Here is an 11,866-nt window from a genome sequence, read left to right as displayed (position 1 = left end):
TGGACAATTTGTACATTTATTTACAAAAAAGGAGGGGAACATGTTAAAATCGTGTTGTTCTCTGCTGTGTGTGTACGTACATGTGTGTGAAAAGCTGGTGCATGGCACTAGGAGAGACTAGTAAACAAGCAGGTACAAAAAAACAAAAACAAAAACCCAAAATAAAAATAAAACAGTTCCACTGGCACTAGAAAGGACAGACCGATCTGCACAGGGTGAGTCCAGCCTGGGAGGGAGGGGAGGGAGCGAGAGGAAGCCGGGGTCTGCTGCCCCACGGCCCCACACCGGAGCCCGCAAGGAGAGGAGAATCCAACGGTGACAGGCACCTGGGGATTTTGGGGACACATCCAAGCGGTCCGGTGGTGGAGAGCATCCTGTTCCCCTCCCTCGCCGCTCAGGGCCTCTGGGGAGTCAAAGCCTCAACGCTGCTGGTGTGTACGAGCTCGTGGTGTTTCTCTGGGATGGCTCAGTTCAGAGAAGGGTCCTTCCTGCCCAAAAAGGGCCGGCAGCCCACGGCCCCGGGCGGAGATCCGCGTCCCCGCAGGGAATCCCGCCGGGACAGCTTGTACCAGCCACGCACTAGTCAAGTGGCCACGTTACGGAGATACACAGTGAGGGGAGAAAGGCATCTCCCTCCTTCCCTGGATGCACGCACACACACACATCTCCCGGGCTCTTCCCTCGCCCCGGGGGACTCTTAGGGCGTCTTGAATATCGTGCCGTATTTGACGCGGTACTTGTTGATGCTGACAAAGTGCAGGGTCTCTGTGTCACAGGTGGTGGTGCAGGGCACCAAGCCCTCCAACCCTTCACCCATGAGCCACTTGTTTGTCTCGGCTGCCATTTCGCGGGGCACGTGCTCCTTGGTCCATTTGTCCACCCAGGCCTGGAACCGCTGGTGCAGCCGCTTGCTCACCCTTTCATGGGACTGCAGAAACAGGGAGAGGTGTTAGGAAAAGGCAGCTTTGGCCCCCAAACTGCAGCACAACACAAAGCTTGGCTACAAGTTGAGACAGGCAAGGGGATCAAACACAGAGGGAATTCATAACGTGGACACTGGACTAATGACAGAGGGAAAAGCTCTGATGGAGGTCCCCCAGGTCTCCTCTCCAAGAAAATTTGTGGCAATATGAGCTCAGAAATACAAAAAAGTTGATGCTCTTTGTTTAACACAGCAGTTCACGGGCTGGGGACACAGAACATATCCAGTGGGAGCCTTAAAGTTGCATGCCCAGCTCAGAGTGAGTCCTTTCTACATTGCCCAAGATGCTGCTGCCTCCTCTGCTAGCACCCAGAACCAGGCAAGTCCTGCTCTTCCCAGCCCTCAGGGTCTGTCTCCAGCCCCCAGAGAGGGGCACAGTCCCAGGAAAGAGCAAGTTCAACACGTGCCACACATACTGGGGACACAGTTGCTACAGAAAATTAAGACCCAAGCAAGGCCAGGTCTAACAGGCTCAGGAAGCTCTGATTTAACAGAAACTTCAGGAGAGGAAGAACTGTGCACTTTTTTGGGTAAGAGCATCTGCCTAAGGAATGTAAAATCCAGGACAGATGGTATAAAGCCATGGCTACAGTCATAATTGAAAACAGCCAAGATAATTAAATCTCCAGATTAAAACTTACAGATTTTATTATTTGTTTGTTCTTCTCCCAGAGAAGAGACTGACTGCTTTGGGGTGTTAACTGCTAAATCCAATAGATTAGTTTCCAAAATCCAATGTAGCTTCTACAGCTCCCTCAAGTGTATTCCAGTAACCAAGGGCTAAGCTGCACACTACATATTTAACACTTCAAGAATTTATGTTCAGATTCTCTGTGAAGAGCACTGGCACACAGTATCCTGCTTATAAGCTTATATTTCCTTGAGGTTTGTGCCAGTTGAATGAGATAGACGGAATTCAATCAAAATCCCCAGTATCAGCATTTCAGAGAGTCACTAGGCTGCAATAAAATACTTTTAAAATACTTTTCATCTGATGTGGATGCAAAGTTTAAGAGAATTACTTTACAACTAATGAAGTAAAGCCACTAGCTGTCAGCAAGAAACATGATAAGTAGTTGTCTTATAAATCTAAATACATGGTAAAAGTGGATGGAAATATTCCCATAAGGTGAGAAAAGGAGCATGTCAAAGCATCCAGATGAACAAATCAGTTTCCTCCTAAATTTCACACATCTGGTGTCACAAGCTCTTTTCATCTTGGATATACCCAAACCTTTACAGCTCCCCAAACAGCTGGAGAGGCAAAGCCTCCTTCCTTCCCGTGGGTCCCAGGAAACACCAGCAGCCCATCCTGTTCTCTGGCTGGCTCCTACCTGCTGAGCTCGCAGCAGCGCGGTCCTCCTGTACATGTAATCCTCCGACTTGATCACGTACACCATCTTATACGAGTTCAGCTTGAATTTACACTCCAGCTTGTCCAGGCTCTCCACGTTCTCCATGGACTTCTTACTGTTTCCCTCCTTCCCTTCCTTCTCCTGCTGCTCCCGACCACGCTGACACTTGCGGATCCGCCTCAGGTTCCTGCAAGCCAGAGAACCGCTCTTGGAATTAGCGCCCGCCCCCTGGCACTGCAAACCTGGCTGGATCCCAAGGCCAGGCTGGACAGGGCTTGGAACAACCTGGTCTAGTGGGAGGTGGCACATGGCAGGGGGTGGAATGAGATGAGCTCTAAGGGCCTTTCCCAGCACAGCCTGGCCACTCACCTGGGCAGGAAGACGGGTTTCTGGGCCAGGTGCTCCCGGAGCTCGGGGGAGGTAGAATCAGAGTTGACGTACCGCTCCACGTAGTCGGACCAGCGCTGGAAGCAAGCACAGAGCACGCATCAGCTACTGCCCTCCCACCAAACAACGTGCCAGGCTTGAGGAGGCTAAGCTGGAAGTCACACAGAAGAGCACAACATCCCTTCTGAAGGCTCTGTGCACCTTATGCCCAAAAAGGCAGATACAGTGTTTCTTTATGTGGTTTTGAGTATTTTCTAATACAAAATAAACCAACAAGGATTTGTCTGCTCACATCACTGGAAGCTTTATGGAATGTCCTTGATGTTCCTTTGTCTTGTGCTAACAGACCACACCACCAGTCAACCAGACACTCTGATCCAGAGCAACCTTGACCATCACAGTCAGCTTTCTGGAGAAGCTGCCCTTACCTCTGCTTCCACAGGGTCATCTGAGTTTTCCTCTTCTGTGTCCAGCAGCTCAATGGTTAACTGAACTTGACCTCTGCTCTGAATGAACATCAGCTATAAAGAAAAAGCAGAAGGAACTTCAGTAACAGGAGGTTTGAAATAGAAACAAACACCTTCACTTCTCAGTGGGGCAAAGCGAAGTTGGCCGTTTTAAAAGAAATCTTCTCGAGCCCCCAAAGTAAGTGTGAAGGCACAGGAAAAGATACTATACACTCAGGCTTTTATCCAAAGTACTTCTCTGGCTCAGAAAGGGCCTGACCACTTCCTGCCTCTTCAGCAAAGGAAGTATGGATTTGATTAGCAAAGGTTTATTAGCAATGTATGCAGGCAGCAGTGATTTAATGCCCAGTCAGTAGTGGCAGATCTCCCAACAGTCAACAAAACTGAGACACCAAAGAAACAGAAGAGTTTGAGCTATCAAATTAAAAGCAGTGGCAGCCAAGCAGTCAGTATGATACAGCCCAAAGCTGCTGTAAAGCACAGGGGGTATTCACTGCTGTTCCAGGAAATAAATTCCACCTCGAAACTTCACTTCTGAGGGGCCCTTACAGAAGTTTTAACCTGTGTTCCAAAAGCCGGCAGCATGTGTGCTGGTTTTGGCTGGAATGGAGTTAATTTCCTTCATTTTTGGGTGCCTGATCAAGGCTCTTTTTTAAAGGACTGGTTCCTCTCCTTCTGAAAAGGCACCCCCTGAGCTGGTTCTACGCTGTGGTTCAGAGCTTTACCTTGAAGCAGTTCTCCTCAGACATGAGCTGCTCGGCTTTGCGCTGGTACGTGGCCTCCAGGAGCGTGCGGGAAGACTGGGATGCCAGGAGCCCTCCGGTGGCCCCGTTGCTGTTCTCTGACAGGTACAGGTCTGTCACCTGCACACAGATCTCATCGCTCACGATGTGCTGCAGCTGCAAACAGGAGCAACGGGGGGAAGGGGTTTGTCACGGAGGCTGCTACACCCCCAGCAAAACAGAACAAAATAACAATTTTTGGGGTTGGGCTCAAGAAAAAAAAACCCTTAGCTTCCTCCACTTGGAGATGGTCTCTGCTACTATGTGAAAAACCCACAATATCTTTAGAAAAATTAGCAGGTGGCAAAGCACAGCTACTCAGAGAAAAACTACACAGAGAGAACATTCTGATCAGCAGCAGGGGAGGAAGGGCCAGAGCTCCATGACACAGTGTGTCCTCTCCTCACCAAGGGGCTGCTGCTGTGTCTGAGCAGAGGGGTGGAAGGTTTAAGATCAAATCTGCATTTTGTGTAAGTTAAAAAATCAAAAGTCTCCCAACTGTCTTCTGAATTCAGTTAATCTCTGGACTGAAGGGCTTCTGAAGAGCAGCTCTACCCTTCCTCTACCCTTCTGAAAGAAAGCCCTTTGAAGTTATTCCACTTCCAGCCCCTTGTGTCTGTTTTTTGCTCTTTATGCTACAAAAAGGCACAAGAAATTTTCCTTTGCTCACACATTCTTCCTACCAACCCAATGAAAGGACTGGAGTTTAACAGCCAAAATGAGCTACTCCAGCAGCCAGATAAAAGAGACAAAAGGCTTTTAGAAAAAGTGTGCACTCCTACAGCACTGAGAGAAAGGAAAGGAACTATTTAGATATCATTTCCTTTTTTTTTTTTTTCAAAGCTAAAGCAAGATTAGCTCTGGACATGCTTTGAATACTTATATCCTACAACATCTGGAAAACAAGGAAAACTCTGTAGAGGATATTCTCAATAATTCAAACAGATCAGAAATCACCTTCTATCATTTCTCCGCTGGCTAGAGAGCTAGGTGAGGAAACACCCTGAATTTACCTGCTTACCCCTGCAATTCCCCACGTAGGCAATACAACCTGGCCTCCAGTGCCAGCCTGGGCTCTCACTGCAGCAAACATCCTGTCTGCTTGGTCTGCCCCCTGCCCCACCCAGTGCCCAGGCCTCACTGGCAGCACCTGTCGCACGATGCTCTGGATCAGCTTGTCCATGGTGAAGGCGATGTAGGCGTGGATGGTGAACATCTCGCGCAGGGAATCCTCGTACTGCGACGAGTCCATGTTCCCGTCCAGGAGGTTGCGCACCATGTCCAGGAAGGCCGGGTAATAATCCTCAACATCGATGTCCACTGCAAGCAGAGAGAAGGGGAGACATGGGCACACCACCCCTCAGAAGGGCTGCTGGGAGCTCTGGCCCACTTAAGCTGAAGAGTTATTTATGTCCATAAAAGATAAGTTTAAGTAAGTCCTTTTAAGGCCACGGGTATTTTCATAATCTCTTGCTTTCTAGCTCTGGCCTCCACCATGAGCTTTTTATTTCTGAAAGCTTTTACTTAAGGATATTTAAGTATAAAATGAAAGCTCTTATGAAGTAACTGCTGCGTATCCTTCTGCTATTCCAAGTCCCATGTTCTCCACATCTTCCCATCTCCCCAGGGACCCCATCTTAACAGGTCACTGCTGTCACGTGCCTGAAGACACCAAACAACCTGTCACCACACTACAAACAGAAGCACCTCCTCCCCTCCAGCCTCCCACCACAAGTCACTCACTGGGCTCCTTCAGTCGCAGCTGGATGGCAGGACTGTCACTCTTGTCTCGCTTTATGCCCAGCACTTCCCTCTCCCACTCCCGCTCCCGCGTCTCCTCCTCGATCTGCCGCTCGGCCTGGGTGCAGATCCGCAGCAGCCTCAAGCACAGGATCTGGTGCAGCCTCATGAAGATGTACCAGTTGCTGTTCACATAGAAGAGGTTGTAGACCTCATCCATGCCCCGCAGCTTCTGGGCTGTCGTGTTGTTGAACATCAGCTTGGTTTTGGGAGGACTACCCCCAACACCATTGTGCTTTTTTGCAGCCCCAGTAGTTTCATCCACATCCATTTCCTCTTCTTCTTCCTCTTCCACGTCCGAGAGTTCACCTCGCTGAGCAAACAGCAGGTCTGGAATGAAGTGATACATGATCTGCTTGATTTTGTACTTGTCCTCTTTCTGGATTCCCGTCTGCCGCTTCACGTGGTGGATGATGAGAGAGGCAGCATCCTCCAGGATCTGTTTGTCTTCATAGGCTAGTGAGAGGTGTGGGCCTGTGGGGACTCCAGCATTGTCTTCTGAAGCCTGTTCTTGCCTCTACAAAGGAGAAACAGCAAAAAAATCAGCCTAAACAATCCCACTCCACCACCCAAGAGCCTGCTTGAAAGCTCTGCCAGCGGAACAGATTTCCTCCCTCATCAAGCTGTGAGGAACAGGAACTGAAACTGCACTAGCAAAGTACATAAGCTTGAGGGAAGGAAACTGTTGGTGACCATCTCACCTCATCATAGATGCTTTCAATCTCATTGAGGAGACTCTTTGACCTTAGGACCTTGGTATCATTCTGCTTGAAGTTGATGCCCTGGTGGTCCAAGGATTTCAGGTAATACTTCTCATTCTGCTCTCGCCAGACTTTATTAAATCCTCTCTGGGCTTCTCGCCACTCTTCCTCTTTCATCTTTAACCTTGGATCAAGAAAACAAAGGTGAGCTAAGAGGTGAGCATACAAAAAAACCTCGGCCCATGGTTCTTGGTGAGTGCTGACAAGAGCTGAACTCCCAATTAAATGGGCATGGATTAAAGACAAGCCACAGAAAGGAGCTTTCCAGGAGGTGCCCCCTGGACACACTCTTCTGGAGAAACCACTCTGGGTTTCTTTCACATTTAGGTAAAGCCACACAGGAACAAAGCAGCTCCAGGAGAGGGAATAAAGGGACAGGGAAAGCAAAAAAGCTGGCCCTGGTTTCCCAAAAATCCCCAGAAAGCTCCACCTGTGGAACAGGGACAGCTCAGTTTGGACAATGAACAAAGCATGGACACCTGAGTATCCTGGGAACACACTCCTGAGCCTTGACTCAGCATCCTAAGCAAATCACCCCGATTCAGTCTAAGGGCAGGGGACCTTGCAGGTATCCTGGGAAGGCTGCTACGCCCAGCTCCAGAACTCCAAAACACAGGACCAAGAGTCCCACAGAGATAAAACAGCAAGTACTGCTTACACATCCCCTCAACCTCCCCCAGGGAGATGCAGCATCCACTCCTTTTTAACTGAGGAAGGGGAGGCTGCCAACAAAAACAGGACTGGGAATGAGGATAGCAGAGACACCATGATCTGGGCACATACACCCATAGGATTTGAAAAGCCTGGGACAGCAGTTCCCTTATCTTACACACAGTGCTGAAGAAAAAAGTTTAAGAGGCCACAACAAAAGCTCTAAATCCTTCTAGCTGAGCTGTAAGGATTTTGTTTCAGGAGGGCAATTCCCTCTAGGTAATCATTACACCAACTGTCCAGAATATAAATTAACTTCTTAGTTTCACAGAATATGGAAACATGGAATGGTTTGGTTTGGAAGGGACCTTACAGATCATCTTGTTCCACCCCCTGCCATGGGCAGGGACACCTTCCACTGGACCACGTTGCTCCAGGCCTTGCCAACCTGACCTTGAACACTTCCAGAGGCAGGACAGCCACAACTTTCTGGGGCAAATTTATAGCTTTGTGGGGGGGCACACTCCTTAGGGGCAGAAATTAGCCACTTTTCCATAGATTTGGATGGCACACAGTGCATTACCCTTTGGATGGGAGCCTGGGGCAGTCAGTACCTTTTGAGCACAATGGGAACAGCCACAGACGGGTTCTTGCGAAGCCCATCGATGATGTCAGCTGCTTTGTCAGCATATATCCTCTGGAGAGCCTTGCGGTGGATCACCTCCGAGGTGCCCCCCAGGGTGTTGTCCAGCCGGAATTTGGCCTGCTCCTCCGCAGACAAGCGTGACAGCTTCTTCTGGATTGCCTCGAGAACACGGATCGTTGCCAGGTTGGTCTCCAAGACAACATCCAGCTGGAGAGAACAGTGCATTAGCTGGAGCATTTGAATAGACAAAACATGATACTTCACAGAGGCAAACGTTCAAGCGACACGAAACAAGAAGCTGCGCCTGTTTAACAAGGTGTACTCAAGCACTTTGGTGTTCAGCTGCTCTAAAATAATCCAATTATATTTCATCTGCTACCTAAATAATACTGTGGAAGAATTTAAAGGCTACCAGAATGATACTGTTCGGAAATTACATCTTCCAGCTGGGAACAGAACACAATTGACAGTTACGCTACAAAAGGACATGCCAAATCTGTGCAGATTCAGGTAATTGCCCAGCTAACTTCCATTTCCAGTCAAAATGTCAGTCATTTAAAATCCTGCACATATTGCTTTGCAGATGATTACAGGGGAATGCATGCTCTCATGCACTACATGGGCAGGAAGAACAGAAAAGATGCAACAATTCCATGCTGGCTATTCAACAATTTCATGTGGAGCAGGGTGAATGAAGAGCTCCCCATAAAACGTGAGGGGCAGGGGTGGCCACTTAGTGGTTATGCAGCCACTGCTTCTTGCATAAAGAGAAAACAAGCTTTTATGCCAAAAACCAGGTGGCAGACACAATAAAAGATGCAAAATTAAAGGTATTATTAACACCAGGCTCATTAACTGTTCACAGAACAGAGCTTTCCGAGACATGAACCAAGGAAAAGCAATTTACCTCAAAACGCTCGTCCTCACACCTGTAGATGTGCTCTTCATATTGTGTCTTCTTGGAGCTCACAAATGTGGAATCTTCAGACCAGGATGGGAAGGAGACCCAGGTATCATTCAAAACCTTTGAGGGAGGCACAGGGAGAACAAGAGTTGTGGTCAGTGTTCAAGGAGATTACACCTGGTCAGCTTCAAGACCAGTCTTCTGATGGCACAGTCTAATTCCCAGTTAGAAAAGCCCCTTCCAAAGCCCAGCATTCACAGGGCAACCCCAAAGAGTCAGAACCCAAACAGCCAGGCAGCTGAAAAATTCATAGGATGGAGCTGTGAGGAAAAAACTTGCAAGAGAAGAGGAAAATAAAGATGAAAGGAGCTTTTCTGCTATTTTGGATTAGTCAGCTGCAACCAGCTGGTTCCCCATGTGTGATTCACCATCAGCACTCTGTGGTCACCACAGCAGACCTAACTGTTAGACAGGACACAGTTGCTGCCTCCAAATAAGGCTAATTGGAAGTATAAAACCATACCCCAACATCACCTTTCCTGACAAATCAGCTCAGCACCTGCAGCTTTCAATACAGGAGCAGAACATTAAAAACAAACAAACAAACCAACAACCTCAAAGAGGCTGAAGGCAAAGGAACAACGATTTTGGCAGGCAGTCTTGAAAGCCAGGTCCAGTTCTCATAAACCCCAAAGCCTGAACAACAGAGTCATTAGATTCTCACAGGGGGAAAAGTTTGTAACTACATCACACAAGAAGCTTTTGAGAGATGTGTCAAGACATGGATTAAAAATGCAGCATTTCATGGAGAAAGATGCATCTGAGGGAACACGTGGGAGAATCGTTCTACAGATTCATGATTTGCTTTTAAAGCTGGCCTCGAAACAACTCTGAAAGCAGGTTAAGTGGGAATTTGGGTAAAAAGGTAGCAATAACCCTGAATTACATACTACCTTGTAAAGGACCTCTGAGATCACATTAAGACTACACAGAAAACCAGGTCTGTCATCTCGTACTTAAGTTTGCAATCTTAATGTTCCTTTCACAGGTTGTACTACGTGACACATCATAAATAAAATGTAGGAGCGTTAGGTATGTCAGTAATTAACCATCATAACTATTCAGCAGGCTTTTCTCCAGCTCTATGCAAACCTTTCACAAATGCTGCTGGAGAAGAGATGATGCCAACCATCAAAGCCACGTGGGTACCACAACTCCCAGCCAGCTTCCAGCATAACCCAATTCCTAGACTGACGCCTCACCCTGTGCAACAGCTCCTGGATATGATCCAGATGTTTAGGGGAGTGCCACTAGGAATTCCTTAGGTGTGCTCCCCTCGGGCTGCCACACGCACCGCGGCCATCCTGAGCCAGGAAGGGAGTGCCCACACACGCCTGGGTGCAGGAGCAGCACAGATCAGCGTGGATCAGTGCTGAGCTGGCAGCTGCCTGGCCCCAGCTCCGTGCTCACCATCACCAGACGTGCCCTGACATCCCCAGGAACCTTTCCAACACAGTGATACCAACTAAATTCTCCATCTTGCTCCATTTTGCTCGCTTTTGTTCCGATACTTTAAGAAGGCTGGGAAGAGCCTTCCTCTGTGGCACAGCTCCTGTCTTACCTCTTTACACAGTGGAGTCCGCCCTGTGCACTTGGGTTGCTGGTAGCTCTTGGGCAAGGCTCGGTAGCTGGAGCCCAGCCTCTTGCAGGAGGCATAGTCAATCTCCATGGCAATCCCCTCAGTAGCCCGTTCCTTCGGATACGTCTCCATGTGAACAGACTCCTTATATCCCAGAAAGTTTTTAAACCAAGTGAACAGTTCTGGGAATTTCCTAAAATAAAAGGAACTAAATGAAAAATGAGCTAAGAAGAGCGCAAACAGCGCTGAGCTGCTGAACTCATCATTACAGACAACCCTCTGAATTATCAGTCTGGTGAGAAGACCCTCTCTGCTCAACCCCACTTCCACAGAACCTGACCAAATGGGAAGCAAGCACCTGCTGTTGATCAGGTGGGGAATTGCTCTCTCGGTGCAACTGAGGTGCTTTAGGATTAGCAATGAGCAGCTGTCAAAGCTTTCCCTACAGGAACAGTATTCATGGCACAGTCACACCTGTCTCCCCAAACTACCCTGGTAGTAAACTCAGGCCAGATTCCTTGTTGTTTACTCCATTGGATTCCTTTGTTCCATTGGATTGAACCTTAAAGCAGACCTTTCCTTTCCAGAGGCAGCGAGAAGAAACCAAAATGCAATTCTGTAATTACACAGCAAAAGGTTTCAGTGCCAAGCAATTGCTTCAACCAGACTTCACAGAGAAGCCTTTGCCTGTGAGGCCCAAGTTTGCCTGTTTGCAAAGTTTCCTGAAAAATTTATTCATCTGAAATACAGTATTTGTTCAAGACCTCTTATCTCATGCAAAGCACTAACAATAGGATAAACTGAACCTGTTACTAATTGAATCACTAGTTATTCATTGCTTGTTCATTATATGGCAAGAAGTAATGTCCAACTCCAGGATAAAAAAAAACTGTATTATAGCTTTCCCTATAGTTAGAAGCACAGACAGTAGATGGGAAAAATGCAGAATTTTCTTGTCAAATATTGCACCTTTTCTACATAAAGTCAGGCATCCTGCTGATGCCTGACTAATTCTAGTGGACCTCCAGAGCGAGTGGAAGCTCCTGAGGGCAGTTTCTCTGCACAGTAGCTACTGTAATAGGGTCCTGAACCCAATTTATGTTGCTACTGCCTTCTCCCTTAGAACCAGCAATTCAGTGCCCAGGCAAAACCAATCCTGCTGCCCAAAGCTGATGAGACGATATCTGTCAGTTTTAACCAATTAATGGAGCTGTTCTGTACACTACTGACAATCATGGAAGTCGTAAATTCCTATTTAAAGTATAGAGCTCCTTAACATTTTTGGCTTTGTGACAGAATTCAGATGCTTTTTGGAAACTTTAGTTAGTTAATATCAGCACTCTGCTTTTTGGGGGGGGACATTTCCTATGTAATTAGACAGTCAATCTTTTCTCAAATGACATAACCTATGATTCCAGAGAAAGAAACTGCAGTAACAGGCTACCAATACTTTTGTTTGCCCTACTGGAAAAGGAATAGACATAGCAAGCAA

The 11,866-nt window shown here is 47.7% G+C and overlaps 1 protein-coding gene across 3 annotated transcripts in view; it reads right to left on the bottom strand.

The window, feature by feature from the left end:
* The window catches only part of SIN3A (SIN3 transcription regulator family member A), a 31,370-nt gene continuing 19,504 nt past the window's right edge, over window positions 1-11,866 (bottom strand). For all 3 annotated transcript variants that reach the window (XM_058846720.1, XM_058846721.1, XM_058846719.1), the window contains exons 11-21: window positions 10,357-10,567; window positions 8,739-8,855; window positions 7,800-8,038; window positions 6,475-6,658; window positions 5,717-6,290; window positions 5,124-5,293; window positions 3,917-4,090; window positions 3,153-3,245; window positions 2,707-2,801; window positions 2,317-2,524; window positions 1-928 (exon numbers count right to left, since the gene is read on the bottom strand). In XM_058846720.1, coding sequence (XP_058702703.1) covers window positions 698-928; window positions 2,317-2,524; window positions 2,707-2,801; window positions 3,153-3,245; window positions 3,917-4,090; window positions 5,124-5,293; window positions 5,717-6,290; window positions 6,475-6,658; window positions 7,800-8,038; window positions 8,739-8,855; window positions 10,357-10,567 — 2,296 coding nt within the window. In that variant the 3' untranslated portion in view covers window positions 1-697. The remainder of the gene's footprint in view (window positions 929-2,316; window positions 2,525-2,706; window positions 2,802-3,152; window positions 3,246-3,916; window positions 4,091-5,123; window positions 5,294-5,716; window positions 6,291-6,474; window positions 6,659-7,799; window positions 8,039-8,738; window positions 8,856-10,356; window positions 10,568-11,866) is intronic.

Source organism: Poecile atricapillus, chromosome 11 (assembly GCF_030490865.1).
Source record: "Poecile atricapillus isolate bPoeAtr1 chromosome 11, bPoeAtr1.hap1, whole genome shotgun sequence".
Classification (NCBI taxonomy): Eukaryota; Metazoa; Chordata; class Aves; order Passeriformes; family Paridae; genus Poecile; species Poecile atricapillus.
This window is presented reverse-complemented; position numbering and strand designations above follow the sequence as displayed.